General features: G+C 32.0%; 3 protein-coding genes across 5 annotated transcripts; 2 read left to right on the top strand and 1 right to left on the bottom strand.

The window, feature by feature from the left end:
• The first annotated feature begins 108 nt into the window (after positions 1 to 108).
• LOC112466354 lies at positions 109 to 2,102 on the top strand. The gene is made up of 3 exons (XM_025034419.1): positions 109 to 357; positions 475 to 630; positions 706 to 2,102. The coding sequence occupies exons 1-3, from the start codon at positions 221 to 223 to the stop codon at positions 2,030 to 2,032; spliced, it is 1,620 nt and encodes a 539-aa protein (XP_024890187.1). The 5' UTR covers positions 109 to 220; the 3' UTR covers positions 2,033 to 2,102.
• Positions 2,103 to 2,218: 116 nt separating this feature from the next.
• LOC112466355 lies at positions 2,219 to 4,472 on the bottom strand. 2 transcript variants are annotated; one of them, XM_025034420.1, is made up of 3 exons: positions 4,046 to 4,472; positions 3,611 to 3,868; positions 2,219 to 3,534 (listed from the first exon to the last, which is right to left on the bottom strand). In XM_025034420.1, exons 2-3 carry the CDS (start codon positions 3,818 to 3,820, stop codon positions 2,443 to 2,445), a joined length of 1,302 nt encoding a protein of 433 aa, XP_024890188.1. In that variant the 5' UTR covers positions 3,821 to 3,868; positions 4,046 to 4,472; the 3' UTR covers positions 2,219 to 2,442. The 2 variants fall into 2 exon arrangements, with proteins under 2 accessions (XP_024890188.1, XP_024890189.1); XM_025034421.1 differs by having other exon boundaries at positions 4,297 to 4,472.
• Positions 4,473 to 10,114: 5,642 nt separating this feature from the next.
• LOC112466348 (DENN domain-containing protein 1A) lies at positions 10,115 to 20,855 on the top strand. Of its 2 annotated transcripts, XM_025034408.1 has the most exons (15): positions 10,115 to 10,461; positions 11,753 to 11,908; positions 11,990 to 12,127; positions 12,209 to 12,344; positions 12,519 to 12,572; positions 14,108 to 14,365; positions 14,493 to 14,594; positions 14,694 to 14,921; positions 15,001 to 15,177; positions 15,289 to 15,321; positions 15,488 to 15,542; positions 15,623 to 15,806; positions 17,320 to 17,452; positions 18,288 to 18,962; positions 20,157 to 20,855. In XM_025034408.1, exons 1-15 carry the CDS (start codon positions 10,445 to 10,447, stop codon positions 20,574 to 20,576), a joined length of 2,766 nt encoding a protein of 921 aa, XP_024890176.1. In that variant the 5' UTR covers positions 10,115 to 10,444; the 3' UTR covers positions 20,577 to 20,855. The 2 variants fall into 2 exon arrangements, with proteins under 2 accessions (XP_024890176.1, XP_024890177.1); XM_025034409.1 differs by lacking the exon at positions 18,288 to 18,962 and having other exon boundaries at positions 10,124 to 10,461.
• Positions 20,856 to 21,582: the final 727 nt, after the last annotated feature.

Here is a 21,582-nt window from a genome sequence, read left to right as displayed (position 1 = left end):
GTTGGTTTCTATGTAAACCAATATTAAAGTCTAATATCTTAATGCACCATTTTCGCAACTTTTTCACCATTTCGGATAAATGATAATATATCGTATTTCTTATTCGCTCTGTGCAGTCGGTTGGAGGGGATAGCTACGAGCTACGGAAGCGCTCCGGTGAGAGAATAGTGAACTCAGGGTGGAATATTTTCCTATTCAACTAGGCTTATTATTATTAAAAATGGGTCATCGTAGTTGTTGCGTCAGAAATTGTAAAAATAATGAACTGAAGAATACGTGTAAATTTTATAAATTCCCTACTGCCGACTATAAATTAAAGCAGCGAAAGAAATGGATTGCAGCTGTAAGGAAAATTAAGTAAGTACATAATCTTATTCGTCTGCTTTATACATAGGCTTCATAACGTCTGCTCCAAAGCTTCTGCACGTAATGCTTTGTTTACATTAATTTATTAATTATGTAATGTAATTTTAGTTCTTATAAGTGGCAACCAAAGAAATCAGATGTAATATGCTCTGATCATTTTATTGGCAAAATAAAATCGAATGAAGAAGCAAGTCTTGGATATGTTCCCTCAGTATTCTGTGCTGAGAGAACAAGAAATATTCGTGAAGTTGCTGCAGTAAACAGGTACGAATTAAAGGGACAGATGAATATTTGTGTTGCAAATATGCAAAATATATTTACTATTCTTTTTTTTTTCAGACATGCTCGATTCATGAAACGCAGATTTATAACTAAGCAAAAATTGCAAACTATGAGTACAAATCAAGATGAACCTGTGAAAGGAAATGTAATTGAACATGATATGATCAGTGATATGGATGTGCGTTATGAAGATTCAGTACTTGATAATGTCGAAGTGCAGTCGGAGAGTCCAAAGTATCTGGATAAAGAGACTGAAGCACATATTTTTATTGAGGCTAGCGAGCCAGAAAAATCATTTATGTGTAATAGATATATTACTAATGGTTCTAATTGTAAGTGTGACGCAGAAGTACAAACAGATATAGTAACAGTAAATCATCAAACCATAATATTAAATCCAAGGAAATTCAGAAATAAGAAATGTGGTACGACTCAACAGACTTTTGTAAATAGAGCAGTTGGACCTGACTATGAAAGTGTGCAAGATAACGATACAACTTGTTTAAGCTATGCATCAGTAAAAAAAGATGAACAGCTTCTGGATCTTGCTGGAGTGACACACAACAATTTTAAATTTTTGTTAAAAAGAATCCATGACGCAACTGGCAGTAATACTAAAATTTCAAAGGAAAATAGATTATTTATATTTTTAATAAAAATGAAGACAGGATTAACTTTTTCAGCAATCAGTGTGTTGTTTAATGTACATAGGACAACTGTGTCAAGAATATTTTTTTCAGTATTGGAAGAATTAGCAAAGACCACAGCTAATTTAGTTTTTTGGCCTGCAAAAGATGTCATTCAAGGAACGATGCCAGACTGCTTTTATCCGGAATATAAAGACACTCGAGTAATCATTGACTGTACTGAATTCAGGATTGAAGTACCAGCAAGTGTTGACAATCGTGTGTTTACCTACTCACATTATAAAAAAGGTTTTACTGCCAAACTGTTAATAGGTATAACACCCGGAGGCTTTATTAGTTTTAAATCGAAGGTCGCTGGTGGTAGAAAGAGTGATTCACAAATCACTATTGAATCCGGACTAATAGATTTGTTAGAAGATGGAGACACAGTTTTAGCCGATAAAGGATTTCCACAAATCACTCGTGTTCTCGATGAAAAAGGAAAGAAAGTAGTACTTGTTATGCCACCTTTTTTAGAAAAAAAAGGAGAATTTACAAAAGAAGAGACTCAAAATACCTACAACATAGCAAGAGTTCGTATCCATGTTGAAAGAATAATGCAGCGATTGAGAATATACCAAATTCTCAGCAAGATACCTGAAAATTTATTTAGTTCTATTGATGATATTGTCCATGTGTGCTGCGTGTTAGTAAATTTGCAGCCACCTATAATAGAAGAAAAGGACAATAACAAGTAAATAAAAATACTTGTATATAAATGAAATATTTATTTATACTGACTTTGTTAAGAAATAATTTTAACAACACTTTGCATTTTTAGTTTCTTATTAAAAAACAATCTTAAACTTTTGAGTTACGCAGGTACTTAAATGTACAACTTGTTAATAAATAAACACTTTGCATTTCTAGTCTCTTATTAAAAAACAATCTTAAACTTTTGAGTTACGCAGGTACTTAAACGTACAACTTATACATATATAAAACTATATAAAACTACATACTATTGCTTATATCAAAACCATTGAAGCATCGCTTTGGCTGTTTGCTCTTTGTATTTGCACTTTTAACTGTTTTTTCAATCAATTTAACTAAATAATGCTGAAAATAAAAATCTTCACACATTGGAATCACTTTTTTTAAGAAATTTTCATTTCTTTGGACAGTTACACGTACAACAGCAACCATTTTTTACAGGAGAGTAAATAAACAGATCACATTCCTTCATACCCGACACGTACATTTGAGTTTGGCATTGTGTATAATACTGAACTGATGTCTTCAAACGTACTTCATTTCCTTCAAAGACTAAGTATTTGACATTACACTTTTTATTTTCAAAGTCGACAACAGGCATTTTTTCACAGGTTATCGGACATTTGAATTCAACTATCTTCTTAACACATCCACTTATAGTAACTACACCGTCAAGGCTAGCACATAGCCATGGTTGTTTCTCACAGACTAGCAATCCAACTTTTTTTACATTTACTTTAAACATATTCTCGTATTCTGTCATTGCATCCACTTCATGTTTTATCCCATAACGAGTCCCAGGAGTATCAACTTTTTTTGACTCTAGCATTTCAGAAACTAGTTTCTCTATCGTCTTCTTATTTCTGATTTTGATACTATGGATATTCGTACTAGCAGACAGTCTGATGCTTCTAGCTTGAAACCATTTATCGCACTTTGACTGTTCTAAGGTGTCACAACATAATTGAACAATTTCCTTCCTTGTTAATAATATCGATGCACAGTAAAAATTTTTCGCATACTCTTGCACTTGTTGTTCCTTCATATATACCATACAATTATCACACAATGTAAAAAATGTATTCAAACAGGATGCACAATCTTCTTTTTGGAGATTCCTTTCAACTTCGGTTAACATAAAATCCATGAGGCTTTGTATCGCTTTTTGATTTTTATCTTTTTTGATCTCGAGCAAGATAGTTTTTAAAGGTGAAGGATCTGGTAACTCAGTCATATTCACTTCTACAGGTTTTACATTAAATTTGTTTGTAGGCGGAAACATATCACAAAAATATTTTCCCTTAGAATATTTTTCTTTTGTAAGTTGGTGCGTTGTGGGCTTTCCCCATTGCTGTTCAAAATCTGTCTTGCTCAAACTTTCTTCATTATTAATATAATGAATGAGAGCAGCTATATGTTTACATTTTCCGCTCTTGTTGTAAACACATGTGCATGAAACAAGAGTTACCTTACGATCAGCATCAATCTAGAAATATTTACATAAAATTGTTGATGTAATGTACATAGATTCATGTAATTAATAGAAATATTTTTAAAGTTACATTTAACTTTGTACGGTATGGTTGAGATGACACTGAAGTTTGTCTTATGACTTGAGCTTCAATAAGGTAACTTTGATTATTTCGCCTACATTCCTTAACATCGCAAACATGACCAGCATTAACTAGTTGCTTCCCTTTTGGAATAGTTTCCGGTTGAAAGAGTATTTCATGGGTAACTTTTTGAAATCCAGTTGTTATCACAATCTCCATTTTTTATCCATAACAAATACAGCAGTTGCTGCAACTTGGAATAGAAATCTGGAAAAATATTTTTTTTTTTCAATATAACGTATGAAAAAGTAACTTTATTGAATCTACATTTTTTGCTTTTTATTATTGACATTTTTTAAAGCAATATTTAATTAGCACTAGTTATTATTTATTGTTTTCTGATATAAAAAATAGGAGTTCCAGTAATTAAAGTGACATAAATACCGCTGTGCAATACCGCTGTTATATAGTCCTCCAATTATATAGTGTGGCGATTATCGCCATATGAACTGGCCGGCGAAACAGTCGAATTGAAAGTAATAACGAGGTCGAAAAATAGCGAAAGACGTTAGATAAGAAAAACATAAATACAGGCAACAATAAGCGGGAACGTTACAGGCATAACACAAACGATAACTAATAACATCAAAATAGTAACAATCATAGATTATGCGCGTATAGCAATTTTTACTTACCGAAATTATTAACAGTAAAATGTAAAAAAATACACTGCATCTATTGCACAAGAAGCTTTGGTAATAATCACACGTTAAAGTTGTTTTTTCTATTTTTTTTTGCAAACTGCCTGTAAACATATCTCGTTGTTTCCACTTTTATTTGCATGGCGATAGCGGTAGATGGCGCGACCTGAAACGCACGGAGCGAACACGGACAGAGGAAAGGCTTGCGCGACCAGCATATCCCCTCCATCTGAGTAGTTCGGACACGAACCATAGCATGGATACGAACCCATGTATCGTTACCCGAGTCCTCTCTGATCATTACCGAGCGTAACGCCGTAGTTGACGTCCACTTTCTCAGAGGGCAGATTAGGACAGACGTCCCGCGTCCTCTAGAGACCAAGGGGATGCTGGAGCCGTAGCCGAACTCGATCGGCGTCGGTAAAGAAGACCGGCGAACTCTGTCCTTGTATAAACAAAGATATAGACAAGAATAGCACGCTACATTGCACGCACACATACGCACGATGCACGTCGACATTATACTTTTATATTACGCTTTCAAATCTTGATTTGGAGGGTTTATCGATGTTTTTCTTGTTGTGCAATTCGGGGGAACTTGTTTTCGCGTTCGTACCAATGGTATATCTCTTATATGAAATACATCTTGTGACGAGCTGACAGCTTGCCGCAACTCGAGACGCCATATTGGGATAAAAGTAGGATAAGGAAATCTGTACTTCCGTAATTTTTTCTCGTTTTCTATATAAAATCGGAGTTCCCCCAAATCATTAATGTATGTACTGCAATTCTGGAGAAGGATTTTTGATTCTGTCAAATTAATACGACGTTACGTGCCGACAAAAAATGCCGGTAAAACAGACGGCTCCAGCATCCCCTTAATAAGAGTCTGGCCATCAGAAATCTGATTTTAGAGCGTTTTGATTGGTCCGCCATTTTTTCTCTAATCTGAGTGGGGGTAGCTTTAGAGCATGCGTATAATTATAAACGTATTCAATTTACTGACTAGACCCGACTCCAAGTCAGGAAATTGAGTACGCTATATTATCACTATAAGCTCAAAGTGAAAATTTAACCATTCGATGATCAAGGAATAAATTAAAAGAATAAAATGTAACAATTTGTTTTATTTTATTGCACTGTAACAATTTGTTTTATTTTATTGCACTGTGCATCGCCATTGACTTACTGTCATAATATTTACGTTTAACAATTGTTTTGTTATTCATTATCCTCATTCTGTAAATTGCATATCTATTTGCTATCTTTAAATGTAAATTATGACACAACAAAATATGATTGTTACTCAAAATATCTAAAAATGTAGCAACTAAAAAGTTTTTGTAACCACGATTGTTATTGCACGATTTCTGATACCGCCTAAACATATACTTTATTTTTTTAAATAACTGAAATGTTTGATTGTTTACATAAAACAATGTGTTGTTTTTATAACTTCGCAATCGTACTAATCGCGCATATTGGGACAAATTTCGATGAGTAGAACCTAAACTTCCAATACAATGCTTACAAAGTTTTGTATTTTTTTTTAATGCTTGTTACAATGTATCCAGCGATACTATATAAAATATTACATTCTACAGTATTCAATTCTTCTACTTCCTGAGTTGTTGGTTCGTACGATAGATTGGCATTTGATTCATTACGAGACTCACATTTGTGTTCAGCAATTACATCAAGAAAACCTGTTACATATCGCGCATCATCTTCGTAATTAGCTCGAGAAATTGAACGCATATATAAAGAAGTGGCAATTAATTTAAGATTATTTTTAAATTGTAAAGCATTTAATGTAACATTTTTACTTCGAAGAACAGAAAAAAGATTCTCTACGCAGTCTTGCGTAAGTCTACCTGTCAGTAAGAATTGAAATTTTCTCTCACGAAACAGATAATCTGCCAATTCTAAAATAGATTTAGTTGAAATAATAACTCCCTTCTGAACAGGTTTAAAATCTTCTTTGTTACCAATATGAAGATTACTAAATATCTCTATAATTTCATTTAAAAATGAAACAGTATCTTTATATTTCTCCAAGTCTTTTGTACCCAAAGAAATGCAGCAGTGCCTTGAAGTCATAATCGTATACCATTTTACTATCATTTTAACAAAAAATGCTGTAGCAATGTATTCTAGTTTTGAATTTTTATCGGCTAAAAGCTCCAAAGCAGTGCTCATTTCATGACTCAATAAATTTTTCGTTTTATTGACGCGCATTTTATCGAAATTATTCTTCGTATTGACATCGTTTATACTTAATTTTGGCGTTAATAAAAATTGAAGTTCTTTTTGTGCTAAAATAATTTCTTCGAAGTGTTTTGCTTGTACCATATCTGTTGGCAAATTATATTTACGTACAATATTTTTAGGTAGTAAGAGGAACTTATTATTTAAAATACACGCTTTTAAATTTTTTAATAAGTGGGGCACATCCGCGATAACATGCAAATTACGATTAGAGTCAACTGGATGTGTGACATAATTTATACATTTGGTGTACTTTCCAGCCGTAATCCCAAACGCTTTCCATAAACCCTGATTGCAAGATCCCATGTCGGAGGTAATGGAATTTACGGTAAGACCTATTGAGTTGGCTCTGTGAAGTATATCAACTATTATTGGTTGCAATATAGCGCCATTAAACCCATCACTTGTAAAATAATAACCAATAATTTGTTTCCAACGACATGCAATACCGCATAACATAAATACCATAGCGTGTAACGCTATACCTGTATGTTCTGGTAAAGTTACATCACCAATGTAACTTTGAGAAGAATTATCAAAAAATTTTCCTGATGAAATGCTGATTTCATCATATACTAAACAACATTCTTTATCAATTTCGTTCCAATTCGACATCTTCAATTTTAAAAAATTGAAAATATCGTCCGAAATTCCGCTTTCAAATTTAAAGTTTTCTATTTTTCTTCGTAACGTTCTAAGTCCTGGCAACGGAAATTTCTGGCGACGAAGTTCTTCGTAACCGGTGATGCCACAAGAAAACCTTAATTGAAGTGCTTTCATGATCGATTTGTTGCTCCATTTCTTTGCTTTTTTATTGTTCTTTAAAACTGCAATTTGATCGTCAGTGAAGATTTCTTGTAGCTTACTTAACAGAGCTGTATAATTAGATTGCTCTTTTTGTTTCTTTTTCAATTTTAAGTCATGTCGTACAGTAAGCAAGCATTTTTTAAATTTTCTTAGTCTAACATTCTGCTTTTTAATTATACGTGATTGTTCACATATAATTTGATTCTGTTTTTTTATTGTACGCGACATGTTTTTAACTTCACTATTTTCTTTTTTACTTTTGGCACTTTCTAATTGCAGTTCATTCTCGCAATCGTTATTTTCTTCTTCATTTTGTACTGATACAATACTTTGTACTGGCACATTATGTTCGTTAACACAGCCTACCTCATCATTCAGTGAAGTATGTCTCATGTTTTCACGGTGACTTTTCTGAAATCAAATATTTAAGATTTACCATTACTAATTTACAATTTTTAAATAAATATATAATGCTTTTCCATAAATTTGCATCTGCCTCTTATATGCTTTTGATTTTTAGAACTTACGATCTTCTTGGCTTTACTTCCGAATATCGTTGGCACAGCATTTATCTTAAGCTTTCTTTTTCCGTCAACTCGGTTATTTTCCCACATATCGTGTGCGAAATGTACCTGAAATAATAAATAGTAAAATCTTAAATATTTCATTTTAGAGTCACGATAAAAACATTAAACATGCTTCATGAGGTATAAATAATTGTATAAATAAATCAATTGTATAAATAATCCTGAACATACTTCACAAAGAAATGATCTTTCAGTAGGTATCCACTCTTTTCTATTAACATTTGCTGCCCATTGAGCACGCCGAACTGGATCTCGGGGAAAAATTTTCATTATAAATCCCTTTTCGTCAGAATTTGTGCAGTCAGGAGCTACACAACCAGTCATGTTGCTGAAATATTCAATAACTACATAAATGATTTATAGATAAATCAGAAAAAATAACATTTATTATTAAACTATTACATGTAATACATACTGGATGAATTTATAATTAATTTTGAAGTTTTTATTACTGATGACAGTAAGTTTATTTAATTTATATCTTAAACGTAAGGTTATATTGTTTCATACAGATATTTTACAATAATGTAAAATTAAAAATACTTACCTAATAATCTGAATATAACAATCCTCTAATAGATAATATGTATAACTTTCTTTTCAATTACGACACTGATTCCACGATGCATCTTCTTCTTCTTCTATTTCGTTGGCTCCTGCCTCTTTTCAGAGGACAATACGGCCAGTATTTGCCACTGTTTGTTAGACAAAGTCTGGAACACTGTTAGCGTAGCAAAGTCTGAATAAAAATACCAAAAATCTGAATATACTGCTGATACTGCAGACAGTAACGGTCGCAATAAATTCCACGACCACGATGCAGACTGAGGTTAGATCATCGACATATAGCAACATATAGTATAGACTGCGCATGATATTACGTCATATTACTACGTCATTAGAGAAAAAATGGCGGACCAATCATAATGCTTGAAATCGAAACATCGAAATACGTGATGATGGCCAGACATCAGAGAGAAACCTGAGAGAGGCCATCCGGCTTCTGAATGAAACTCAATATTTGGCATCAATTTGGTGTTAGGTTTAGTCAACAAACTTTAACAGCAATTTGATGCCAATTTGTTATCAGGTAGTTGCTAAGCTTTGCTCGGTATTTGGCGTCAATTTGTTCTCAAGCTTTGTCACCAAAATTTGCTCAATATTTGGCATTAATTTGGCGTTAGATTTTGTCAACTAATTTTAGCGGCAATTTGATGCCAATTTGTTATCAAGTACTACTAAAAGCTTTGCTCGATATTTGGTATCAATTTGGTGTCAATTGTGTACGCATATATGTTTTGCTACGTATTTGCTAGCAGTTTGTCGACAACATTTGATAAAACAAATTTTAATGCATATTTGTACCATTTCTGAAACCAAAATTTGTAGCAAGTATTTGGCATTATTTCTTCGAACAGACTTGGCTATCTGGGTTGAGATTCGCCGCCATATTGATGATGCATGACGCACCGCTTGACTGTTTTCCGTCTTTTTTATAAGTCGACTATTTATAAGTCGACTTTTAGTCGACTTCGATGGCTGGATTCGGGGAGCGCGCTATTAGCGCTATTTGCTTATTCTATCCTTGTTTTACATCTGATGAGCAATAAAGACAGAATGATGCAATAGCGCTAATAGCGCGCTTCTCGAATGCAGCCTATAAGTCGACTATTTAAAAGTCGACTTTCCGTCGACTTCTATAAGTCGACTATTTAGAAGTCGACTTTTAGTCGACTTTCCGTCATTTTTAGAAGTCGACTGGAAGTCGGCTTATAAAAGTCAACTTGCCGTCGACTTTCCGTCAACTGTGCTCTTAGAACTAATCAGATTAATGTAAAGACGAAGGTAAAATTAATATTGAAGAGTATTATACATTTCGCGAATCAATAAAATATCGTCTAAAAAGAATTATTTTTTAATTTATGTTTTTACATAAACGCGTCATAACCCCCTTTTCTCTCTCTCCCGTACCATGTGCACAGGGCGGACGAAAATCAAGCGGGATGCGTTATGCGGGATAGCTCTGATTGGTTGTTGCTATGACGGACGCCTATCCCGCATCACGCATGACGCATCATGTGACCGCAGCCTAAACGTCAGCTTTTTTTCGCTGGTATGAAATTGCGGCTTTATTACGCTTGTCCCATTTGCTCCAATTTCAACGAGAGAGCGCGATATACGCAACGTAGGCAGACAAATAGATACATACATACGATACGTACCTATTCACCGATTTTGTCTCGTGTCAATAGGCGGTGATCGCGTATGGTTTATCCGAGTTTTGCGAGGACCGAAGGAAAGGAAGACAACGTGTGAGATCCACAACGTCCACAAGCGCTACGGAAAACGACCAAGTGTTGGCGACATGCGGCTATGACGTTTTTAAAATTCACCCGAGCGAAATATATTGCTGTTATGTAGTACGATGACGTATAGACGTCAAGATCACACGGAGTACTTATTTTTTTTCAGCTGTTATCATGGGATCTAGATTAAGGCAAGTCTGTTTTTCTTTCCTGTGCAGAGTCGCAGATTTCGATATAAATTCCTTTTGAGTGAGACGTGACGAGAGCATAGTTTCACTTTTGCATCGTAGTCAGATGGTTCTGCAATATAGAACGTTTCCGTTTCGTTCAACAGAATGTATTTTATATTGTAGATAGGGACGAAATCTCAAATTCAATATGTAATAGAAAAAATCCGAGTCAAATCCAATAATAAAGTGTTTTATTTTCTAGAATTCAAGTAATATTTTATGCAAAAATAATATTTTGAACATTGTACAATACTTGCGAAGTAATCAATCCCGACTAGTTAGTTTTGTATCTTAGAATGAATACCTACGAGATTCGAAATATACATACTTATAAGGCTGCGGTCCACTTGACGCTACAAATGCTTCGAAGCATTTCTCTTCTCCTTTCTTTCAATGAAGAAAACGGGAAGAAGAATTCAAAGCATTTGCAAGTGGGCCGCAGCCTAAGTAGTTTCTAAAGTTTCTATTGTAAAGAATCGAATTTTTTAAAAGTAGTACTCGAACAGTAGAACTCTAAGAGTGAAGTTGTCAGTTTAAAGATTTTTAATAACTTTTATTCCATAGGTATTTTTAACATATTTTTATTATAATTTCAATGATCGATAATTTCTTATTTGTAATTTATAAAAATAATTGTTGCCTTATACAAACGTTTTGATTTATAAGAAGACAAAATTTATAGTGAAATACTCATTAAAGGTTTGTACATATTTGATCCAAATTTGAACTCACTTGAAAGTAATACTCTTGTTTTTCGAGGTACTCATAGAGAATTTAAATCAAATTTTATTCAAGTCTACTTTGAGCTTACTTAAAAGTAGAACTACTTAAAAGTAGTTCTATTGCTTTTATTTTTTTATTTATAAAGAGTTTGAAACAGATTCCAACTTATAAGATACTTAATCCTATCGCGCTAATTGTAACATAATCAAGTATAACCAAACCGAATAAGTACATTTATTATGCCAACAAATAATTAACAAATATTTTTTGCAATAAATAAATTATTTAATTTATTCAAAATTACATCAATTTAGAAAGATTAAAACCCATGTTGATTTATCGAAATGTCTTGACGATTAATCTGATCAAAACCGATGGTCGATTTGTCATGATGATAGCCAATTGAGTCGATTAAAAAATCTTAATTTATAATCATTACCCTTAAAATTTTGTTGCAATACCTTCGAAGCTCACAAGCTGTATTTTATTCAAATTGCATAAACGTGGGTATTTTCTGTAATATTTTCAGGGAAAATGTCAAACAGCTTTTTGAATGCTTCTGCGAGGTAGCCGCATCAATAGGAGAAAAGCCAGCTTGGATACTCCAGAAATATCCCAATTCCTTTTCGGATGAAGAGATACTTAAATCCGTTCCTAAATTTGCATATCCTTGCGAATTTGAAAAGTATATTGACATTAATTACTATGTGATTGTGAACTTTATCTACCTTTATCATAATATATCTGTTACATCTTTCTGTTTTAGTTTATTGGTACAGCACTTTTCGTTCGTGCTTACTAGCATAGATTCAAAATGGACTTTTGGATTCTGCCGTCACGATCCCAAAACAGAAACGGCTTTAGTAGTCCTGAGTGCACTTCCGTGGCACGAAACATTTTACAAGTTAGTTAAAATGTATTAATTAAATACTTTTACAAAATAGATCAAAATATGAAACTACGTTTTCATCGTATTATTGAATAGATTATTGAATCACATTGCATCCTTGACCAGCAATGCCAGCGGAGAAGATCTGTGGAAATTTCTTGAGAGTGTACATACGTGTGGAGTTCCAGTGCCTGGAAACTCCCTATCCATCCCTTTACCAAATTCTACATTAGTAAATAAATTTTTGAAATCTATCGCAATATCATAATTTGTCAAATTGACAAGTGTATTTAAATTATTATTAGGATAAATTTTATGTTATTTTTCTGATATACGGACTGTTTTCTAATGCTCTTTTTAATATTACATTATTTTCAACGCATTAAAAATATTTTATTTCTTTCAGAATTTTATTTGTCAAAGCCCAAAACAGTTTCAATTACCTAGTATCCCTGAAAATGTAAGTATGTTATATCAACAGCTTATTTACACACACACACACACACACACTCACTCACTCACGCATGCACGCACGCACGCACACACACACACACACACACACACACACACACAAGGTGTTCCCAGTTTAAACGGCTAAATTTGAAATATAAATTTAGATCTTAAAAAAAGAAAAATTTTTCTCTAGAAGTATGCTGGCAAACGCTTTGTTCAAGAGATATTGATTTCTGAAGTTACAGAATTATTAGGAATAAATAAAATTCGAAATAATATAGATTTATCCTTTTTACTGCTAAATTATAATGAAAATTAAAATAATTATCCTCTTTACTGCTAAACAGTAATCAAAATTAAAACAATTATCCTTTTTACTGATTAATAACAATCCAAACTTACAGTAACCAAAATTAAAATCATATTTTCTTTACTGCTAAACATTAATCAAAATTAAAATAATTGTTGCCTTTACTGCTTATAGTAATCAGCTTTACACTAATCAAATTTAAGTATTAAATATTTTATTCAAAATGATGACTTTCTCCCTAGCCCAGAGACAATCATTGCATCTATGGGTGAGAGAACAAGTGGCTAATGACATTGTGTGTCTGTTATTTCTTCGCACGCTTGCACTATCGTCTGTTTTAAGACGACCTTCTGATTGAAGGTCATTAACAGCCATTTCATATACTTTTTGCTTGAGAACACCGCATTCAAAAAATCTATTATTATTAAATCATTTTGACCAAGATATTACTTAAATTTTGATTACTGTAAAACAGTAAAAAGAATAATTATTTTAACCCTCGGTGGTCACACCTTTTTTTCAAATACGTTTGTCACACGGGATCAATTTGACTCCAACCAATTCAAGCACCTGCTGTTCAAAAACTAACAGTTTGGACAGGATCGCAAAAAATTCTAGAATTAAGTTTAAACATTATAGAATGTATTCTTAGGTATTATGTTCAAAAAATCCTAAAAAAAAATGTAAATTTCGAAAAAAATCAAACTAATTTTTTAATATTTTTTGCTCAAAATTTTGCATAGTACTCTTAAAATATGTTACTTGAAAAAATATGGTCATTTTAACCCCATGTGACAACCAAGGGTTAATTTTGATTACTGTTAAGCAGTAAAGAAAATAATTTATTTAATTTTGATTAATGTTTAGCAGTAAAGAAAATAATAATTTTAATTTTGGTTACTGTAAATTTGGATTACTGTTTAGCAGTAAAAAGGATAATTGTTTTAATTTTGATTACTGCAATACTTAGCAGTAAAGAGGATAATTATTTTAATTTTGATTACTGTAAAGCAATAAAGAGGATAAACCTACATTATTTCGAAATTATTTATTCCTAATAGTTCTGTAACTTCAGAAGTAAATATCTCTTGAACAAAGCATTTACAAGCATACCTCCAAAGAAAAATTATAATTTGAAAATAATTCAAAAAACATTAAAATAATTTTTAAAAATTTGTCTAGAACATAAAATTGTTGTCAAATATCTCTAAATTGTGGTTTTATTGTTTCAGAGGAACTTGACTGAATATTATAGCGCTGTAGATTCGCACAATATGATGATGATATTCGCATCTATGTTATACGAACGCCGTATCATTTTTATTTCAAAACGTCTATCAAGATTGAGTGCATGTGTACAAGCATGCAACGCTTTAATTTATCCAATGATTTGGCAACATATATACATCCCCGTTCTGCCATTATCATTAATAGATTATTTATTAGCGCCTATGCCATTCTTAATTGGTGTGCCTACCCTGACGCTTCAGGTACCTATAACAAAAATCTTTCAAGAATATTATTTAAAATATATTATTATTATTTATAATACATACGTTTTGTATGTACATTTTAATATTATATATACATGTATTATTTGTATAATATTGTTTGCAGAAAGTACCCAAGAGTGATTTAGGAGAAGTTGTTATTTTAGATGCTGATAATAATACAATTGAATCACCGTTTCAAGATCTGGAGTCTTTACCTCAAGACGTAGTGCGTAAAGCGATATACCACTATGATACAATAAGATAACGTATCTTTAAGGATTAATATATGTTTTAAGTAATAAAATAAAAAGTTTCTATGTTGTAGGTAACGAATTTGAAGAAAGCGTTACGCAACAGGCCAGCTCTTCTCGGAGATGGCGTATCAAGGGCATTCCTGCGTGCGTTAGTGCAGTTAACAGCAGGTTATAGAGAAGCATTAACTTTACAGCAGGGTGAGCGTATTACGTTCAATCAAAATGCATTCGTCGAAAGTAGGCCATCTTCTATGCAACCCTTTTTACGAAAGATGTTGGAATTACAAATTTTCCAACAAGTAAGTAAGTGCGCGTTATAAATATAGCATAATTATAACTGCTCGATACAATATAATAAATTTTTTGGGGTATTTTCAGTTTATAGAAGAAAGGCTGAACATGCTCAATTCAGGACTCGGTTTCTCGGACGAGTTCGAAATGGAAGCCTGCAGTTATTCAGCCAAATCAAGTAGTAAATTTATGCAGCAGTATAGGGAATGGACTTACACCATGCGAAAAGAAAGCTCCGCATTTTTCCGTAGTGTAAAAGATAAGGCATGTTACATTAACATTTTAATTAGATCAGATTCAATATCAGTTTATCTCCAACATCTAATATCTGCCTTTATTATAAAATAAAATAAAACAATGTTTTATCGATTGCAGGCTAATCCAGCAGTAAAATATGCTGTTAAATCAGTAAGTTTAAAGCACATTACTTTGCATTATATACAGTATATTCTTTTTCTCGTTAACATTTTTGATCGTTATTCATAACTTTCTGTATCATTTAGTATCTATTGGAGTATAGTAATATAGTCGATAGTTAATGGAAGAAATATGTTGTAAAAATTGATATCCACAGGTGAAAGATAAAGGCAAAGATATGAAAACGGCATATAAAGGATTAAAGTGGAAAGGTGTGTTTTTTCGTGATGTTGGTACATATAATCTTTATTTATGTTAAATATCTATTTATAAATATTTGTTTGGAGGACAGGACGGTCTAATAGAAGTGAAACCAGTATGAGATTTCACCAGCCACGATCGGCTCCTAGCTCGCCTACATTAGACAGAAGACCTATTGGATTTACATCCCCACCAAAGTCTCCAAATGGTATATCAGCAGCAACTAGTTACCGAAAGGACTTGCGTTTGCGGAATAGCAATTTCACTGATACAAGGTATATACAATCATTTATGTATTGATCATTTCTTCGTATCACTAATATAGGGTTGTGTGGGGTGATGTGCAACGTTGGTCTGCATGTCGACATATGACAGAACCGCATACTGCCATGTGTTTGTGTCGACAGTACCTTCACATTCATAGTGATTTCGTGAATTGGTTTTAGTCATCTTATAGGTAAATATTTTTATATTGTTAGTTTTTCAAGTGCATTTGATAATCCAAAGCAATTTTGTGATTTCCTTACATTGTGTTGGTGTCACGCCAGTCCGCGCAAAATAGCGTGTTTGGGGTGATGTGCAACACTGTGTCGACATGCAAGGGCGCAACTATTTTACTTGTGATAACTGCGATTCAGATGATGAAAAATAAAATTTTTAGCGTTTTTTCTTTCATTATATTAATTTTTAAGCGATAAATAAATAAGAAATAAAATAAAAAATGATTGTTTTTTTGTGGTCGATTACAACACAGTGAAATTTTCTGTTCACCGGTTTCGATTAATTTGTATTTAAGAAGCTCAAATTTAACATTTAAGTCGATTGATGTCGATATTCATGCATTTTTTACCGTAATTTTACCTGTGTTGCACATCACCCCAAAAAAATTTGAAAATGCTAAAACAGACGTTTTTTTGAAAACTCGAAAAATTTTTAGGAAAAATTTAAAATTTTGAAAATCTAATCACGCAGAATTTTAGTATTTTCCTTCCTCTACATTATACAGCCATAATATATCCAAGAATTTGATTTTTGGATATGTTTTCCGAGCAACGAAAAAAAGTGTTGCACATCACCCCACACAATCCTAATTTATTCTTATACTATTTAAACTATTTTTTTATATTACTTAAATGTCAGATTAAATGTTTTATTGTAAAATTCCTACACAATTATTTCCAAAACTCCATTATCCAAAAAAATTTTTACATATAAAAATATAGATATTTATTCAAATCAATTCTCTTCACCGTTTTGCATATGAAAATTATTATGATAAAATTATCGAAAAATGAATATTTCATGATATTTTATATATATGTTATGGTCAAAGCCCCCAAAACGCGGGCAAGGATTGACTAATCAATTTTGCCGAACGGCTAAGCGTCAAAGCTTTGTAGTAATTTGCTAATATATGTGTGTATAGACAGTACATAAATAGGCGAGAAAAAGACTCCGCCACAGGCGGAGAAAGTTATGCGTGCGTGCGTATATATATAACTTTATGTTTTATATAACGTTGTAAGCTGTTTTTTTACCCAAAATTATAACATTAAGCATAGCAAAGAGATTTCTCTTGTTTTTCGCAATTTATATAAAAATAATATAGAAAGGCACTAATTTGTCTTCTCCAGGTAGTTCAAGGAAAAAATTCAATTTTATAAAAAAAGTATGAAACTATAAAAACAGAAAAAATTGTGTTTGGAAGATAATTGCATGGAAAAATTAAAATGGGACATCTCTTATATAAATAGAATTTTATTATGTTCATTATTATTTATATTACAGTAGAAAACAATACTCACCTTTAAGTCCTAGTTCTCCTGAAGAATCAGACTCTCCATTGGAACGTATAAATATAGATCTTATGCACGAACTTCGAGATGTGATATTTCCAAATACACCGCCTGTGGATAGGACAGTAAGTCTTCTACAGTTTACATAATACTTATACATTACTATTTTGCAATTTACATAAAGAGTACAAACTTATTAGTTGTCGAAAACGATGAAGGTATATTCATATAAATGAAGTATTGTACCTTTTTTTTACAACTGCACACATCTTCATGCTTTTAATTCTTGGCTGTAGCAAAAATATTTAATATATTGTAAGCAAATTTGATCCAATGCCAATTTTTTAAAATAAATTATCTGTTTGCTTTAATCATATAAATCTCTGTTGCTTTTTGTGAATCGTTTGTTCGTGTCTTTAACAAGCGATGAACCTTATCATTTTCATGTCCAACGTGAAACATTATGAGAGAAAATAGTTATATACAGCATGTGCCCTCATAAATTACGTCCAACGAAATATTAGATGTATGCATAGATGTCCAATTCGTAGGGAAATATTTTGCATGCTCGTACTTGAATCGTCCACTTAAATTTTCCATCGGCATTACTTTATATTCTCGATTCTTCAGTTATTATAATATAAGTCATTTAAATATCTACCTGACTTGGTAAAGCAGTTACTTGGATAAATTAGATTGATACATGTTAACATGTTAAAGATATCTTTTTACAAATATTATTGTTTTATCAAATGTTTTATGCTATGCACCATCTCTGTATTATTAAATGTAATAGCACACAATTCTGACTGATAATAATTCCAAGTAAACATACTCGTGTGCCATTATCATGCATGCGTCACATATTGAGAATCAATAAAATTTAGACATTTTGTAACTTGTATCAGTTAATTTCTTGTAAAGAGGAAAAGTAAAGATTTGTCGTTGCATCACTTTCAGTTGAAACCAGTACGCAGTTTAGACAGCTTGAGACCTGCATGGAGTGGGCACTTACGGCACGGCCCTCTACCTAGTACTATCATTACAAATCCACGCAAAGTTTCTTCGACAAAGCAAATTTTATTTTCCTCCTCCTCTCATCCCCTTCCCTCAAACAATTCGGGTAATCAATTGAAACCGTTTACTTCTAATTCAGTGACTACAAAGTCAAATAGTACCATGGAGATTGAAACGTCACCTTCACCTGTATTGCCCGTGTTACACAATCAAAATGCTCAACCAAATCAATTTTTACGTGAATTGCATGTACATAATGATTTCGTAAAACCTGTCGTTAACTTATCATCGTGCATTCATGAAAAAGAGAATGCGAAATCTCAAGAGAGATTTTCTTCAAATGATAGAAAATTCAATCCGAAAGATTGTCACATTTTTACACGTGCCAATCCAATTCCAAATACATGGGATGACGAACCTTTCAATAGATCTTTCAAAACGTCAAATTTTCTTCACGAAGTAAACGAAGATGATCCTTTCGATACGAGTAGAGTATTCACGCCTACTTATTTGCAACAAGCTGCGCCACTTTTTAAATCCACGATTTCCTCGATGCCCGCTCAATTTCATCCATTATCACATCCATTCGATACTACATCCTGTTCTGCACAGGCTAAGGTAAACATCATCGTTCACTATCTTTTATATCTATAAAACATTCCGATCAATTTTAGTTCGTGATTGTTGGGCCCGCAAAGTATGTGAAAATATAATACTCGAGATATTTCAGATTTACTGAGCTATTCAGTCGCAAGTGCCAAAAACCAACTTGAAAAAATTAAGTGCTATTTTTCAATATCAAGATAGCACTTATTATCGCGAATCAAAGGATTTAAGTTTCAAATCTCTCTGATTCGATAATAAAGTCTTCAACAAGGAGATTTAAAATTTAATTATCGAGTGGCTTAAAAAAATAAAAACTCGGTAAATTTATCTTTCCAAAATTTAGTTTCTTATTTATAATATTTCCACTGTCGTGTTTTTGTCCACGTCCTCAACTTTTGGCTGTGGTAAATTTTGTAGTAATTCATGTACGAACGCAGTATCAAATTGTCAAACGATAATGTCCAATAATTTTAAAAATGCGTATACAAAATAAACTATTTTCATGTATCACTTTATACGTACTTCAACTACATTTTTTATTTTAGAAAAAAGTTTTGGAAGAAAATAAAAAGTTTTAGAAGGGTATGCAGAACATGTACACATGTTTTATAATATGAACTTTTTTACGAGATACTAACGTCTATTTTTTTTAAATGGAATTATATGATTTTTCAGTAATTTGATTCTTTAAATTATTCTACACTCTGTAAGACAGTCATCGAGAAAAATCAATACTTTATGAAATATTACATTTTTTTATGTTAACACACTTTATAAAAATTCCGTCAAATATTGCTTTTCGATTATTTCACTTTAATATTTTTATATACAGAATAATAAATAACAACATATTGATATAAATATAAAAATTAATTTGTAATTTGTAATTGTGTATTTCTTCTATATAACAGATGCATGGTATAAAAAATTTGTTATATATCATCATAGTTTTCCCTTAAAATTGAAATTTTTATTCTATTTTTTCCGAAGTGAAAAACAACTGATGTACTCATGATGATACAGTAGAATAGCTCATTTTGTATACAAAAGCTACATACATATATCATGCACATTAACTCAATCATTACCACTAAAAAATAACATTTTGATACTGCAAGTTGAATTCGCGTTATCCTCTCACATATCAAATGCTGCCTGAATTCATTAATGAAAATTAAACGACCGGTACGTGTTTTTTTCTTACAGGATTCTCCCGATGTCCCAGATTTGATACGGCTAGATTCAACAAACAGCAACGACGATTTCGATCCGCTTCTATCTAAATCTTCCGAATTTTCGAGCACAAAACAGATGAGCCAATCGTTACATTTACCTGAAATGGGTGAAGGTCTCAGTAACCCCTTATACCCTTATTTTCAACAACCGTTGCACAAAAACAATGAGAAGGCGAAAACCTCTGATAATGTGGGTGATATGGATTTATTACAGGCGTATGGTATAGACTTTAATAAATTTAGCTTATCCAATGGTGATAATCCATCCGCAATGAATACCGCCGCGTGTAATCGAAGTGATAACAGTATTAATAACACGATGGACACATTCAGTTTAACGCTGAATACACCTGCCATTAAATCACAAAATAATTGGACGAAGTTTGAGTAAATATTAGTATTATATATATATATATATATATACATATATATGCCTACACACATTATAATTGTAAATATATCATTAGTATTTTGTTATGCATTTAGATACCTTTATCAGCAAACAGTCTCATTAACACTCCTTTATAAGATCATCTCATCATGTTAGCCAATAATTATCATGTTATACACAGAATCAACCGCCGGAATACTGTTTTGCGTCGTAAACGACATATACTTATGTACTTTGTATACTTTCGTATTAAAAGCCAATGGCATCTGTGCATGCATATTTCGGCCAGTGCGATATTTCTGTTTCTATCATATAATAAGTATCTTTTCTGCTACATTATTATTCGTTCACGGATTGTGCAATGCAAGAATATAATATTTTTATTTGGTAGCAACAACATAACAAAAAGACTTGAGGAAATAATATAGGTTTGGACGAACTAAAAATTTAGATACTTTAATACTTTAATGTTGATAATGTACATAATTAACGTATTGAAAACCCGCAAAAAACATATTACGTTTACAAAAATAACAGTATTGTTTATTGCTTATATAATACTGTCACATCCTCTTACAAAATTCTAAGGTATCATTATAATTTCTACGTTACATTCACCTCTATCTACATCTTACAAATTTTCATGAAATACTCAATTACATATATGAGTACAGTTTTATAACACATTCGTAGATGCTCAAACATATTTACTGCAATGAAAGCGACTGCATATATGCAATAGCGAAGGAAACTAAGTGAAACGAACATACCGTACAATTTTATAGTTTAGATTATTGTTAGATATATCAATTTTAATAATTGTTGCACATTTATTGGCAATGCTTTATAATAAATTAATGCAAAAAAATAAGATGCACCGTTTCTAGCATATTTATCATATTTGTTAATATCCCGTTATCATATCCTACATATACGCAATACTACATATAAAATTTAAACATATTCTAATAAAATTACTTAAAAATCCTCATGCCTTACTGCTATT

This window comes from Temnothorax curvispinosus, unplaced genomic scaffold (genome assembly GCF_003070985.1).
Source record: "Temnothorax curvispinosus isolate PA1 unplaced genomic scaffold, ASM307098v1 QBEX01016065.1, whole genome shotgun sequence".
NCBI lineage: Eukaryota > Metazoa > Arthropoda > Insecta > Hymenoptera > Formicidae > Temnothorax > Temnothorax curvispinosus.
This window is presented reverse-complemented; position numbering and strand designations above follow the sequence as displayed.

Coding starts and splice junctions, on each gene's coding strand:
- LOC112466355 (XM_025034420.1), bottom strand. CDS start 3,820: ATGGAGATTGTGATAACAACTGGATTTCAAAAAGTTACCCATGAAATA. Junction 3,535..3,610: donor CATACCGTACAAAGTTAAAT/GTAACTTTAAAA, acceptor AAATATTTCTAG/ATTGATGCTGATCGTAAGGT.
- LOC112466354 (XM_025034419.1), top strand. CDS start 221: ATGGGTCATCGTAGTTGTTGCGTCAGAAATTGTAAAAATAATGAACTG. Junction 358..474: donor GCAGCTGTAAGGAAAATTAA/GTAAGTACATAA, acceptor ATGTAATTTTAG/TTCTTATAAGTGGCAACCAA. Junction 631..705: donor GAAGTTGCTGCAGTAAACAG/GTACGAATTAAA, acceptor TTTTTTTTTCAG/ACATGCTCGATTCATGAAAC.
- LOC112466348 (XM_025034408.1), top strand. Junction 12,345..12,518: donor CTTTACCAAATTCTACATTA/GTAAATAAATTT, acceptor TATTTCTTTCAG/AATTTTATTTGTCAAAGCCC. Junction 15,178..15,288: donor TCCGTAGTGTAAAAGATAAG/GCATGTTACATT, acceptor TATCGATTGCAG/GCTAATCCAGCAGTAAAATA.